At 43.8% G+C, this 13,980-nt stretch overlaps 2 protein-coding genes across 2 annotated transcripts in view; one reads left to right on the top strand and one right to left on the bottom strand.

Moving 5' to 3' along the window:
• Window positions 1-286: 286 nt before the first annotated feature.
• cdk7 (cyclin-dependent kinase 7) lies at window positions 287-5,178 on the bottom strand. The gene is made up of 12 exons (XM_047590890.1): window positions 5,025-5,178; window positions 4,758-4,817; window positions 4,634-4,667; window positions 4,478-4,545; window positions 4,270-4,338; window positions 2,798-2,908; window positions 2,583-2,701; window positions 2,248-2,347; window positions 2,057-2,143; window positions 1,820-1,969; window positions 1,467-1,605; window positions 287-703 (listed from the first exon to the last, which is right to left on the bottom strand). Exons 1-12 carry the CDS (start codon window positions 5,088-5,090, stop codon window positions 675-677), a joined length of 1,032 nt encoding a protein of 343 aa, XP_047446846.1. The 5' UTR covers window positions 5,091-5,178; the 3' UTR covers window positions 287-674.
• Window positions 5,179-12,848: 7,670 nt separating this feature from the next.
• The window catches only part of setbp1 (SET binding protein 1), a 33,430-nt gene continuing 32,298 nt past the window's right edge, over window positions 12,849-13,980 (top strand). Inside the window, exon 1 of the mRNA XM_047591092.1 lies at window positions 12,849-13,018. The gene's annotated coding sequence lies outside the window, so the exon portion shown is untranslated. The remainder of the gene's footprint in view (window positions 13,019-13,980) is intronic.

The raw sequence follows: 13,980 nt of genomic DNA, 5'->3' as shown, positions 1-13,980 counted from the left end.
AGGCCTGCAGTCACCGTGTCGGCTCTAGAGACACGGAGTCCCACTGACTCTCTCTAAAATAGCGGGCAAACAAACCGCGTGTATATTTCTGTCTACACACATTCAACAAGTAAGGAGGTGAGGGGTGAGTAATTCTGACATGAGACCAGTGTGTACTCTATATGGGTTTCCTCTGTGTGAATTCAGAGGTGGCAGGAACATTTCAGCGCTCATGATTTATGCTCAACCACCACTGAGCATAAATTATACCAGTTGTTTCAAATGTAAGAACACCACAAACACCCTATATTATGCATTTGTACAATTTATTTTCTGTTCTTACAAAATATAAAAAAATACATTAGCATTGGTAGTTTGGTTGTGTTCAGTCACATAAATAGGCATATCCCGACAGACTCCCCCAAGCGGAGGCGTCGGTGGAAGTGGACCTGAGCCGATACCACTTACCACAAAATTCCTCTCCTGAACACAGCAGCACCTTCAATATTTACATCTAACTTTAGGCACGATTCTCACACTGGCTACAACGTCTAAAACGTCCTAAAGTCAATCCCATCTAAACTAGCCAGTGCTGGTTTTGGACTTTCTTTCTATCATTCCTGTGGACAGTCCTGAGCAGCACAGGAAGCTGAGCCGTGCAGTGGTGATCATCCAATTTGCCTGGTTCCATCTGATCAGAAAATGAGCTTCTTCTTCATTGCAGCTGGAAGTAACACAAATAATGATGTTAGAAACATTATAAAGACAAACGTTTATAAATTTCATTTCATTTACACGCGACCCCATGCGATAAAAACATCCACATGGCGTATATCTACTGCACATGCACAAGTGAAACGAGCCTACAATTAAACTGCCAACCACCAGACAGCGACATCAACCGAGTTTCCATCTACTGTGCGCGTTTTGAAATTCTCTCTGTAATGAAGGGAAGCACAGAGCATAGCATATAGTCAAACCCAGATATTTTCCAAACCACAGGAGGAGCTGGAAAAGCTTTGAACCTCCCACTAAGGCTGTACTTGAGTAAAACATACCCTTCCTCCATCCACTGCACTGTGCGTGCCATGTTTTCCGTCCCTATATTCTGAATTTCTAACTGCAGCCTAATGGGCGGCCAACACCCACTGAATTGCTAGGTTCTGTGTCGTGGCACACTAGATTTATAACCGCAATGTGGATATAGCTGTGAGAATACAGGAAGAGTTCACTGGGGCAAAAATTCACAACATGTTATATGAAATCAGTGTGTGAGTGGGATATTCTGAAATGTCTTGGTCCTTTCTAAGTCAGCCACAGGCATGTTTTGCAGACACCTTTTGCCGCTAAAAACAAAAGATAACATTGCTATATTTGGCAAAGGGCAAGTTTGCAAATCATAATCCGAGTGGCCTTTTGAGGAGTAGAGTTATTCCTGGTGGACTGTGGCCTTGTGACACATATATGAGTTAATGCGTGGTCATTACTTGTCTCCAGGCCTTCTATTTTTCTCTTGAGACCGACTGTTTCCTTCTCCCTCAAAGCTTCAGCAGAACAGTTTGGTCGGGGGAGCTGGGGACCAGGGGTGGGAGCAGGCCGATTACTGAAGTACCTCATTTTAAGAGCCTGGCAAAACAAAGGACAAAACTTTAAATATAGAAACACTTGCTGACAGGAATTTGCACAGCTCTGTACGGATTCAGGCAGCTTATATTACATATACATATGTATTTAGCAACCTTAGCATATGGCTCAAATATGAAGTTTAAATACAAAGATTTTAAACATAATTTGTTTAAAAATAAATATGAAAGAGAGCACAGTTACTGCGCCTCATTACCTGTGTAGCTGTGGTCCGTGTAGAAGGATTAAAGGTAAAGAGGCCTTGCAGCAATTCAAGCAAATCGTCTCCAGCAGCACTGAATATATGTTCCAGGGGGGTTCCCGGAAATATTTTGAAGGAAACGTAGTCTGGTAGACTGCTCATTCCCTGCAAAGACAATCGACAAAGGAAAGTATAGCAGGACTCTCTCATTCCACCTAAATAACAACGCACACAACCATAATGAATACCGACCGGCCACGTCTCTTCCGTGGGTGTCCCGAGGGCCTCAAAGATCTTAGTCAGCTGGTCAAGATCTGAATCTCCAGCAAGTAAGGGTACCTACAACAAGAATAATAAAAAAAAAAAAAACATAGTCATTGGTAGCATATGGAAACAACATGGTCCCCTTTTTAATGTGTATGTTTAAATTGAGGTTTATGCACCCGAAGCAGTAACTCTGCCAAGATGCATCCCACTGCCCACATGTCCACACCCACACCGTACATCCTGGCACCAAAGAGGAGCTCCGGGGAGCGGTACCACCTAGTGAAGAAATTAATAGATTCAGTGTCACAACTCACAGCGAGGTTAGGAATTCAGAAACCAGACAAATCAGACCTGCTATTAAGGAGTGTTATATGGCTCCAAATCCTCCTCCTCATGGCACAATTTGAACTTTTGTTATCCAAGTAGATATAAATAAACCACTCCGAGAGATTTTTCATTAAAGTAACACGAGAGGTCTAGAGCCTTGCAGTAAGATGGAGATAACACGAACCTCGTAACCACGTGATGTGTGTAGACTCTGTTGGGGCTGCCAAAAGCTTTGGCCAAACCAAAATCAGCCAACTTTAACACCCCGTTGCCGTCTAATAGCAGATTATTGGGCTTCAGATCCTGACCACGAAAAGGAGAAAAATCTGCATTACTAAACACTGTGTGTGCACATATTTACTCGGTGTGTGTGTATGGTTGTGTATTCAGTGCTCTTACCCTGTGTAAGACCCAGTGTTTGTGCATATACTCCAACCCCTGTAGAGTCATGAGGATGTAAGCTTTGATGTTGGCTGGAGTCAAGACTAGGCTGGTGTCTTTGATGATCACCTTAAAAAAAAAAAAGACAAAGCCCAAAGAGTCTTAAGTAGAGCAGCACATCTCACAGCTAATACGTTTTAGGCATTGCTTCATGTTTTTACATCGCATTGTGAGTCACACTCAAAATCAAATTACAGTATCTGAACAGACGAGAGAATTATAAACAGCTGTGATACACTGCATCTCTATGAAGAAGTGGACAGAGCCGGAGCCAAGAAAGACAGAACAGTCCGGATGCGACCTCTCACCCAGTTGTGAAAACACTGGTTACAGTATCCAACTTGGTAAATTTTCAGGGCAATAAAAGCATCTGTAGTTGATAATCTTATATAACTAAACGTAGGCGTGTGGCCTAGAATGGGAAAATGAGGCTTTCGGTGCCAGTAACAACATGAGCGTCATATTTCACACAAGTGCCTGTCTGGATTCTCTGCTGTCAGCGAGTCACTGATGGTATCGATTCAAGGCCAAAACGGGCGCGACATTGATTTTTTATTATTTTTTTTTTATAAAAAAACATGTTAATCTTGTTTTGCATCATTCTGTTAAGAGCCTGATGTATTTGTGGTAACTGCCCATCTGGAGCCTGGAAGTATAAAATGAACCAGAGGACAAGAGTGACCTTGTAGAAGCCAGGTCAGATGAGAGCACTCACACTGCCCATGTTTTCTTTGCTACTATGTATGTTATCTGACCGTGCAGTTCACAACTTCTAATCTTTCGCACTTTTTGTCTGTTTTGCCATGTACTGCAGAAATCAAATACTGCATCTGTCTGTTCGACTGCACTTCAAAGAAAACTTGATCTCCCTGATTTCCAGTGATGTGTGATAAAGGGTTAAATGTCCATCTGGTGGCCCACTGGTGAAATGCAACACAGTGTGCTGAATCTTTAATTACCTTGAATGAGTATATATAGAATACCACCTTATACGCAATACAATAAGACTAAGAAGTGTTGACCATTCATCATTTCATCTAGACTTGAGGCTGCAGTTTATAAGTTTACTGAATCATATCCAAACCCAAAGCTAAAACAAAGGTCACTGGACTTGCTGGTTTACTCAGTTCTAAATGACTGGTGGGGAGTAGGGGGTTTTACTGGGAGCATCTGTGGGTAGCACACAGTGAAAACTAGGGTTAGCAACCTGTTATCATGTACTACTGTACTATTGCATTAGATAGCATTTGACATTGCAAGATGTTGCTAAATAGGCAAAATTACCAATTAACATTTTTTTGTATTTTCAATCTACTATTTTAATGAGAAAGATAATTAATACTAATAAATTCCAGATAAATGTCTCAACAGATAGCCGAATGAGTGTGTTTTAACACACGGTTGTTGTTGTTCGTTCTGTCATATCTCACCTCCAGGTCTGTTTCCATGAAGTCAAACACCAGGCTGATGTTTGATTTGTGTCCAAAGGCATCCAGCAGCTAAAACACGTCAAACACAAACGCTTAGTTCAAGTTAATCCTCACAACAGAGAAATCTTGTCATTTCCACGTCACACTCTGTGGTAGTAACGCACAAATACGCTGAAACCAAATGCTGGTATAACGAAAGTTACATTACCCCAATGATGTTTGGATGATGCAGCTCCTGTAGCAGTTTGATCTCTCGAAGAGCAGTTCTGTTTATACCTAAAATGAAGACAGTCTATTAACATGAACTGCAGTGTGTTGTTGTCACAGCATAACATTATTGTGCTTGCAGGCACCCAGCACTTACCATCTTTAGCCTCTGTTCTGTGGCCAACTTTAATCTGGCAGAAAGCAAACAAAAGGTTGGTGTCAAACACACAGCCACATAGCATTTAAATGGTAAAGTCCAACCCTACTGTAATTGGACGTACCTTTTTAATGGCAACGATGTTGTCAGTCAGTTTGTCCCTGGCTTTGTACACAGTGGCAAACTCGAGGGGAGAAACAGAAACACAGTGACGTAAATATCCTTTTCTTTTCTCCATCACTGGGGCTCAGCTGCGGGCTTTGTTGACATTAGCAACCAGCTAACGCTTGTTAGCTTGCCAGCATGCTGTCTACACGACTGAACAAAACGACCTAAGAGCGAACGAAGACAGATGTAAAGACACGTGTGATAGAAATATGCCTCTGCCTACCTGACCCTCTCCGAGGAAATCCAGTTTCTCGTATCGCTTGGCTCTGGTTTTAACATCAACCGCCATGATGATAGCTACTGTCAGTTAAACACAGAGAGACGCTTCCTGCTTTGTTAAAGGTCCGTCAGTACTATTTCCGGGTTAAAGGAGGCTTTAAATAGACCAACAGCGTCACCTACAGGGTTAGTTTGACGACACAGCAAACGGGCCAAAGTGGAAAGCAGGTCAGGTAAGGAGCCCTCGAAATTTTACTTAATGTTATTTTGTTTTTTTTGCACGAAAACGTTAACTAAAAAGTCTTCTTCTTCTTCTTCTTCTTCTTCTTCGTCTTCTAATTCTCTATTTTTTAATCAGTGAGGCAAAACTAGCAATATACCTGATAAGACGAGACAAATCACAAGGAAAACCACATTTGGACACTGAGATCGTGTGGAAGTACAACGTTAGAAACTTAAACTTAAATTTACCTTCCACAAGGCAACAGGAAATATGGACAATTTTTTTGCAGCTGTGGGGACAAGACCATGTGGTATGCCAAGGGATGGAGGGAGTGCTACAAATGGACACTGTCTGGCCATCTGATGAATGGTTTTTGTTTTTTTATTTTTTTGTAAAAAAAAAGTCTATTTAAATATCAAAAATCTTCTTCTTCTTCTTAAGTCATAACTATGAGCAATATCAGGTTATATAATTATGGCATAACCGGCTAATTAATTAACATATACATTACTATGAGGATTATTAGGTAACAGTAATAATGATGATAAGAGAAAGAAGAAGATAAAACTAATAAAACAAATACAACTTACTACTACTCGCATACTACCACTACTACTACAACTAATAACAGTAACATTCAATCAAGTCAATTCAGTCTCTGTCTTATCTTATCTATCCAAGCATTACTTTTATGTTCTTCACAGTTTTCCTTTCCTTTATTTTTTTTTCCACCCGTTAGCAGTTTGACATTGGTCCCCTGGGAGTCTCTTCTGTCAGTTAGGAAGGTTTGGTGATCCATGCACCACTGAGCACATCTCTACATCGCATCTCCATACACAGTGAGATACCCTCACATCCCACAGGATTAGGCACGGCTCTTCTCCTTTGACCCTCCTTGTCTCCTGCCACACGCCCACACACACACCCATGCGCTCACACTCACCACTGACTTTCATTTTCATGTTAAGTTTGACAAGAGGAGTGTGAAGGATCAGCAGGCCTAATACACCCCTCATTCTCCCCTGCACATTCATAGTCTGACAGCTCACAGATGTGACTGACAGGACCGTATGTGCCCATGCAGCCGTGCAGAGAAGAGAAGAGAAGAGAAGAGAAGAGAAGAGAAGAGAAGAGAAGAGAAGAGAAGAGAAGAGAAGAGAAGTTTCTAGTATTTATCGGCACCATATCATCAACCTTTAAGGGGAAGCGGGTAGGCTTTAATGTGGAACTGTCCAGTGGCAGACATAACTCAGACCCACTTTCATCACCTTCTCTAAAACAAATGTGACATATTGATGTCCACTTCTAATCACTGTATAATTTGAGGGCATTATTGCGCTCATTCCCTTCAGGCTCTTGTACAGACCGGAGATGATTCTTGTAGCATTTATTTTATATGCAGTACACAACCACGTTATTTTGTCACCGTGAGTCTTGAAAACATGATACCATGAATAACTTCATGCACAGTAACTCACACTGGTTATATGTCACATTAGCAGATGGTGATGCTGTTGAGCTGGTGTGTCTATGTGTGTGTGTGTGTGCGTGCGTGCGCGCGCGTGCGCCTCTATTTGACGGGCAGGAGGAGAGTGAAACCGCAGAGCTGTTTATCAAACTCATAGGAAGTGGGTGTTGTTGAGCGAGGACGTGTCGCACCACCACATCCTGCTGCTGGGAAGCAGCTTCAGATGGGACAGCGTTCACACAATGTACAGTAAACAACAAATTCAGGCCAGGTGTCTTTGTGTCTGTGTGTGTGTGTGTGTGTGTGTGTGTGTGTGTGTGTATGTGGTATGTGGCTACTTCATTCTTCCCCAGAGACATTGTACACTGATTGCTGGACCTTGATAATCTAGCAGATTGTCTAAAAAAAAAAAAAAGAAAGAAAGAGGCAGAGGCCACTTGAGCAATTGTTTTTTTTTTTTTTAATCACAAATCATTTAGTCATTGTGTGAGGATTATATCAAGCCACTGCCACCCACACACCATCCACGTCACTTCAAAATGCAGAATATGAACTCTAATAGCCTGATCAAAGTGTGAAATCTCAAGTGGGAAAGCATAACGCGTAAAATTGATTCAAGCGTGTGAAGTGATACGTCCCAAACTGCTGATTATTGCACATTAGACCTTATCATTGTTTGTCCTATTTCGATGACAGTGGCTCATGTGCATGCTCTCGGGTCAATACATTGGAAATTCAAGGTTTAAAAGGAACTTAGATGGCTTTGCTGAATGTGTGAGCAATGAATGATTCAGCGCTATCGCACTCAGTGCTGTATCACACACCTGCAGTCGGTTTCTGTCTTCGTTTTACTCACAGAGACTCAGGGGAAGTGGCACCGTTCTGTCATCTAGGGAGTTTTCCTCTTTCTTTCTGTTTCTGAGTCTTTCACATAGGCCCCCCCCCCCCGCACACGCACACACAAACACACCGATACGTGCACACACGCAGCTGTATCTGACCACATGCACAGTTATAACACAACAGGATGTTGTAGGGTGGATGTCTGAGGTGTGAAGGTTCACACAAGTTGTGACAAACAATATCTGCTTCTGAGAACTAATTATTCATTATTCGTGGGTCTAATAGATGCTGAGTGTAGCACATGGGCCAGGGCTTGCGCCCAAATTTATGAAACTGCAGACTTAGTGGCAGACGTCAGCCGCACGCAGCACGTAGCGTGATTCACTTTGCCTGTTTCATTATTCTTACAGATGTCTGCAGTGACAAGACAATAAGAAAGCAGAAGGACAAACAGAAGGACAATCATTATCTTCCTTGCCGCTGTGTGTTTACAACCAATGCAGAGGTTCGTCAGATTGCTGCTGTCAGTCCTGGGCTGCCTTGTTAGATGCCAGAACTGTCAGTCTGAATAAATATTATGGCTGAGTTGTTTTTTTTTTTTCCCCTTCCTCCAGCATCTGAAGCATCAGCGTACACCAGGGCTCGAGGAGGACTGCAAGATGAGCTCACTTGATAGCTCTGCTAGTACAGAGCCAACATTATGATAATGTCCTTATAAGTAGCAGGGGGATGGGCACAGTGTCATCTCTTCACATAGACAGAGCCAGCAGGGAGTCCACACTCAACAGCATTTAGGGTGTCTTTGTTGTTGTCTTAGCTTCCATCTGCGTTGTTGTTTTGTTCCGGTGTGCATCTCCTCTCAGACATCATTATCCCTCTCATTAGACGAATCTCTGTCTCAGACCCAAAAGGAAAACAAAGTGTTGCAATGTGTCTTTCTCTCCCTTTGTTTGTATGTGTGTCATTGTACATTTGGCTGCAGGTGCAAACGACAGTGCGTGTGGCCACTTGAGAACCTGTGTGCTCGGTTTAATAATTCGCTTTTGTTATCCACATTTGCCATTGTTTGTCTTGTGTATTATGTCGTATTATTCTTTTATAGTCCTCACCAGAGGAATACAGAATCAGATTATAATTATATACATATTAAGGTATATGAAGTGTCCCTGGACTGATTCTCTGGGAGTAATGTCGGCAGAGTGTCCAAGACTGTCATCTTTGAAAGGTAAATGAAGGAGAAGGAGAGGTCATTGTGATTTGCCTGTGTGTATCAGGAGTGGGAGATGGCCCCAGTGGTGTGTTATCCAAGAAGTCATTTATTTCATTAACCCAGCCAGATCACTGAGGCCTCAGTAATCAACCTTGTCACACGTCCCATTAACTTCTCATTCTATCAGCGTGGCCCTCGCACCTTCTGATGGACACTCGCGCACACACTTCTGTCATGCACATTTGCATCTGGAACACACACGCACACGCACAGAATCCAGTTGTGTTTTCTCATTGCTACACTCGCAGAAAAGTCCTTTTCTCATGCATGCACACGCACGCACGCACACTCCTACTCCTCCTCCACTTTCTCCCTCCTCTCTCAGCTAACCCCATTACCTCTGTCAGTCCCAGGGGTCTCTCAGCCCTGATGAACCCTCTGCTGCCCTGTGAGATTAGTGGACTCCCTGAGAAAAGCCCCTCATTGATTGAACGAGAGTGTCTCCCGCTCCCAATGTCAGCTCAAGGTTAGCCCACTGACTCGGCGCAGTCAAGTTGCCTTTGTTATGAATATGAGCGCGTTATTATTTTATCTCCGCTGACTCCGCAGCTTATATTATTCATAAAGACTGCAAACCAATTATTGACACTCACCTTCAGTCTTTCTCTCAGTCTTTTCTCTCCAGTGGCGCCACTTAAAACATTTGCCAAAGCATTTATTAATTCTTAACTAATGTATCCCCCTCCTTCTCCGCATCTTCATCTCAATCTTTCAATCTCCTCGCTCCCCAGCGATCGAACCACGGAGGAGCATAAAAGCTTTAACATTTGGTAAAGTGGTTCGAATGTTTGAATCCACTTTTTATGTATTGCACATTAGGCGCGGGGAAGCATTTACTTTGCGCGCCACTTGAGGGAATGCATATCTTCCGCACAAAAAGGCAGGCAGGGATGAAGGAATGGGGGCAGCTCTCGGGCTGTAATAGAGAGTTAGATAAATGGCTCAATCATTAAGACAGATTGATCTTTTTATGTTGAACTTGATGAACATGAATGATGCACCAGATTTCCTGTAGCGGTGAATAGAGATGAAAGGATTATCCAGATATTTGGAACATTCAGGCAGGAACACTGCCCCGCGCTGCTGTCTCTTTCCTCCCCATCATAATTCAATATTTACAGTTTAAGCTGGAAAACTGCTCCCTCTTGGCTGCCTGTATCTGGTATCCATGGCAACAGATTTGAGAACAGAGTGCCGTCTTTATGTGTCCGTGTGTGTGCGTGTGTGTGTGCGAGTGTGTGAGTGTGATGTTTACTGATACACTGCAATTGATTGGTTGTTGGGGAGCAGCTGTTGACCCCTCACTCTCAGGGGTCTCTTTGTGTTCTTGCACACATCCCAAATCAATAGACACACATGACTGTGAGCACGCACACACACAAATGTTGCAGTCTCTCCAAACCCATAAAATTGCCCCCAAATAAACTTACATTTATATGCAGCCTTCACTCATGCCCATAAAGCTGAGCCTCATTTTAATGAACATACTAGAGCACATCATCACTAGAGCCTAAATCCATTTGTATAACTCTGGCCCTTTAATCCCTGAAATTACACAAAAATGGGGACCAATTTGAATACATTTAAACTTACTATTGTCACTGAAACATTTGTTCTTGGCATATAAAATAAAATAATATAATTTAATGTGCCAGTATTAATACTATAATGCTGTCTATTAATAGAGGAATAAGCATTCAGTCGCTGTAAAATGTTATTAAAACCCTCCTAATAAAAAAAAAAAAAAAGAAACTCGACAAATCACTTGCACACACCCATAACACATTCGTGAATCAAGACAATGTGCCACAGCAGGGGAAGTGAAAAGCAACCAGACCGCTGATGGCAGCGCAGGTTTTTAACTACAAGTTTGAAACTGTGCTGAGTGTTTACATGCTACTGTGAACACAATCACCGCCCTGCCTAATGAAATGCCTCCCAGTGGGTGAGCGGCACACGGGCAACACACATACTCGCACACCAGCCAGGGACGGGTAACAGCCAGTGACTGTGGGGCACCGTGAGGGAAAGGTCATCTGACATCATTTGCATTGCTTGTTAATGTTAAAGAATGTTTTCCATACAAGGAAGGTCAAGTTTTGCATGGAGACACATTATGAACATAACTTCTGACAGAGCTGTATTAATGGAACAACTGTGGCATATTCATGCTCGGTTGATGTGGGTTTTCCATCCTCTTGTAATTTGACATATTAAAGGGAAAGCACCAGCACACCGCACACACACACACACGCACGCGCGCACACACACGCACACGCACACACAGACACAGACCCACTTAAATCTTTATTTATTCGCACACTCAACCCCACCCACGCTCCCACTTTGTCTTACGCTCAAGAAAATGTGTCGGCGGAGTGTGATGTGGCTACTTTTGTGTCTCAGAGCGCGCATGTTAAATGGGAATAAATTATACTGTACCTGTCAAATAACGTCATCGCGAGTCACTCCAGGAGTAGTGGTTTACGTGCAAACCATTTCCTATGCAGGCAAAGGTGATAAAGTTTATTTATAGTGTTGCCCACGTCTTTGCAAAATGCTTCCAAGAATATGCATTAGATCTGATACCGTTTGTGACTCAGCAGAGGTTTACATGGCTGTATGGAGTAGATGGGCAGACTGGGACTGCTCATCATATTCGCTCTTACATTCCAAATCTAATTTTAATATGCAGTGTGTCGGTTTTTATGTCATTAGTTTGCTTTGTATTTATGTTAATGTTGCTGTTCTAGCCGTCTCAGTCTGTCATAGGATGTTAAATCTGAAGTTAAATAGAAGGCTAAAGGCTAAATTGAGCCATAAAACTCAACCCTTACTATTTTTTCTTCTGTCTGATTAATATTCAAATAGTGTCTGGTACTGGTTGATATTATCTATTATTAGTAGCTCAGAAATAGACCCAAACCAAGACTGACTAGTCCCTTGGTTTGGTAAGATCAACATCTGTTGTCTTTTATAACATCAAGGTCACAAAACTGTTCGGCTATTCCAAAAGATTTAGACCTCATTAATAAAAGACCCTTTGTCAAGTTAATATTTCCGTTAAAATAACTATTTCATACTCGTCTGCTCTGGGAGCAGGCATACCTGTTGAAAAGAAAAAGTGTAAAACATCCCAGCGGTGACTCAGTCAAAACAACAAGCCTTTTGCCAGATGTTGCTTTCCCCTTTTTTGCATTACATTAAAATAACACCATGCCTGTGAGAGCAAGTCCCACAGGGGGGAAGCTCTGGGAATCGAGGGGAGGTTGGAGCAGGAGACGCGCTGAGCTTGTTCGCTGCCAGGGGGAGGCGATGTCGCTCCTCCTCTCATCTCCCCTCTCCTCTCTGCTCTCCCCTGTGCTCGGCCACAGCTTTCAGTCTGCTGGGTGAGATCATTACCAGACACCAGGCTCCGGGACCTGACATTCACCGATCGGTAACGCAGAAGAGAGAGAGGCGCACAAACCCTGATCCAGTGCAACCGGCGAGGAAAAGGAGACCTGAACCCACCGTCCGCTGCCTCCGCTCCTCTGGCTTTCTGGCTGCTGAAAGCGCGGTTTTGCCGCTGAAATTTTCCCCGCTGGATTTGGGCTTGTAGTCGGATGCGGGCTTGTTTTGACTGCAGTAATAGTCCTACTCCCCCCCTCCTCCTCCTCCTCCTCCTCCACCTCCTCCTCCTCCTTCTTCTCCTCCTCCTACCCTACCAGCCGAGTAGCGGATTTGCGAGGGACCTCAGCGCCGTGCAGCTCCCCGAGTGACCAGCGATCCCGCAAGGCATCGGAGACGCACTCTGCGCCGCCGCCGCCGACTCTCCACAAGTCACTCCACCAGAGACTCGAAAAGATCTTATTTCTGCAAGGAATCGGACACAAGCGCCGAGCTTCCGATCGGATTTTTTTTTCCTCTTTCCGAGCGGCTACCTTGATTTTGTCATCAGATTGCCTGCAACTCTATTTTGTCTTTTTTTTCTCCCCTCTCTCCTCTCTTCCCAACGCACCGTTGACGCCATTTTCCTCCGGGTTTTCTGTCAAAAAAAAAACAAACAAACATATATTCCGGCACCGTTTGACAGCTCCACGGGAGGCTGTCAGCCCATCCGTCGCGAGTGTAAAATGTGTCCAAATGGATTGTAAATGATCTTGATAAAATATTTACACGTTAGAGCCGAGTGTGTGACAACATTAGACATGGGTAAGTAGCCCCGGCTGACTGGCCACATTCCTCACCTGAATGCACCTCTCCTGCAAATGTCTTCATGTCTGTGTTCATGTTAGAAGCTGCCGCTCAGTTACGTGCCGCCTTAACCGCGTTCACTTTGTCTGTGTCTGTCGTTAAATGTCGATGATGTGAAATCGCCTGCAGCCACATGCCAAACACACACACACACACACACACACACACACAACACATGCGCGCACAAATACTCACCACGCGCAGATTCGTGGACACATACCACCCCCCAAACAACGCGGTACCGCTCGGTCTCCATCCACTGTTGCTGTGCAGTAGCCTGCCACAGTAATTAAATGGCGTTGAGATAAAACAACTAATTAGGGCAATGGGGTGAAGTGTCCACTACACTGATCAAGGACCAGCTCAACCACTGCGTGCTGCTCACACTTCTTAGTTCAAATGTTGTTTTTTTTTTGTTTTTTTCTGCTGGGGTGGACCTCACTGACATTGATAGTCCATCACATAGCATCACAGTCTGTTACATGCAGCAAGCAGATGGTTGTCAGTTGTCTCTTGCACTCTGCCATAAGCTAAGCCACATCTAGCTGCATCCTGTGGGAGACATTGGTACAGTGGTTTTTCTACATGTTCTAGTGGAGTTGTAGTGGGACAAATGTCACGTAAATGTCACGTTGAACGACACTCCGTGCGCTCGGAGTGCCTCTGCTGTCTCATCTTTGCCTTTCGCCATGATTTATTTTCCTTTTTTTTTTGGCTCAGTACCCACTAACTCCGCCGTGGCGGTAGCACAGAGATGTGACTTCCACCTTGCATGTATGCAGCGGGCGCCGCTCCGCTGTGGTGTGCCATTTATCAATAGCTGATCGGTTTCACGTGGCTGTCAGAAACGGCGTGGCCAGAACTGACGGGCTTTTCTCAGGCTGTGCGGAGGAAGGTGAGGGCTGAGAGTCAGTGGCGGT

This window comes from Mugil cephalus, chromosome 8 (genome assembly GCF_022458985.1).
Source record: "Mugil cephalus isolate CIBA_MC_2020 chromosome 8, CIBA_Mcephalus_1.1, whole genome shotgun sequence".
Classification (NCBI taxonomy): Eukaryota; Metazoa; Chordata; class Actinopteri; order Mugiliformes; family Mugilidae; genus Mugil; species Mugil cephalus.
Note: the sequence above shows the minus strand (reverse complement) of the source record. Positions and strands in the feature narration are given on the sequence as shown.

Coding starts and splice junctions, on each gene's coding strand:
- cdk7 (XM_047590890.1), bottom strand. CDS start 5,090: ATGGCGGTTGATGTTAAAACCAGAGCCAAGCGATACGAGAAACTGGAT. Junction 4,818..5,024: donor ATTTCCTCGGAGAGGGTCAG/GTAGGCAGAGGC, acceptor TCTCCCCTCGAG/TTTGCCACTGTGTACAAAGC. Junction 4,546..4,633: donor CAGAACAGAGGCTAAAGATG/GTAAGTGCTGGG, acceptor TCTTCATTTTAG/GTATAAACAGAACTGCTCTT.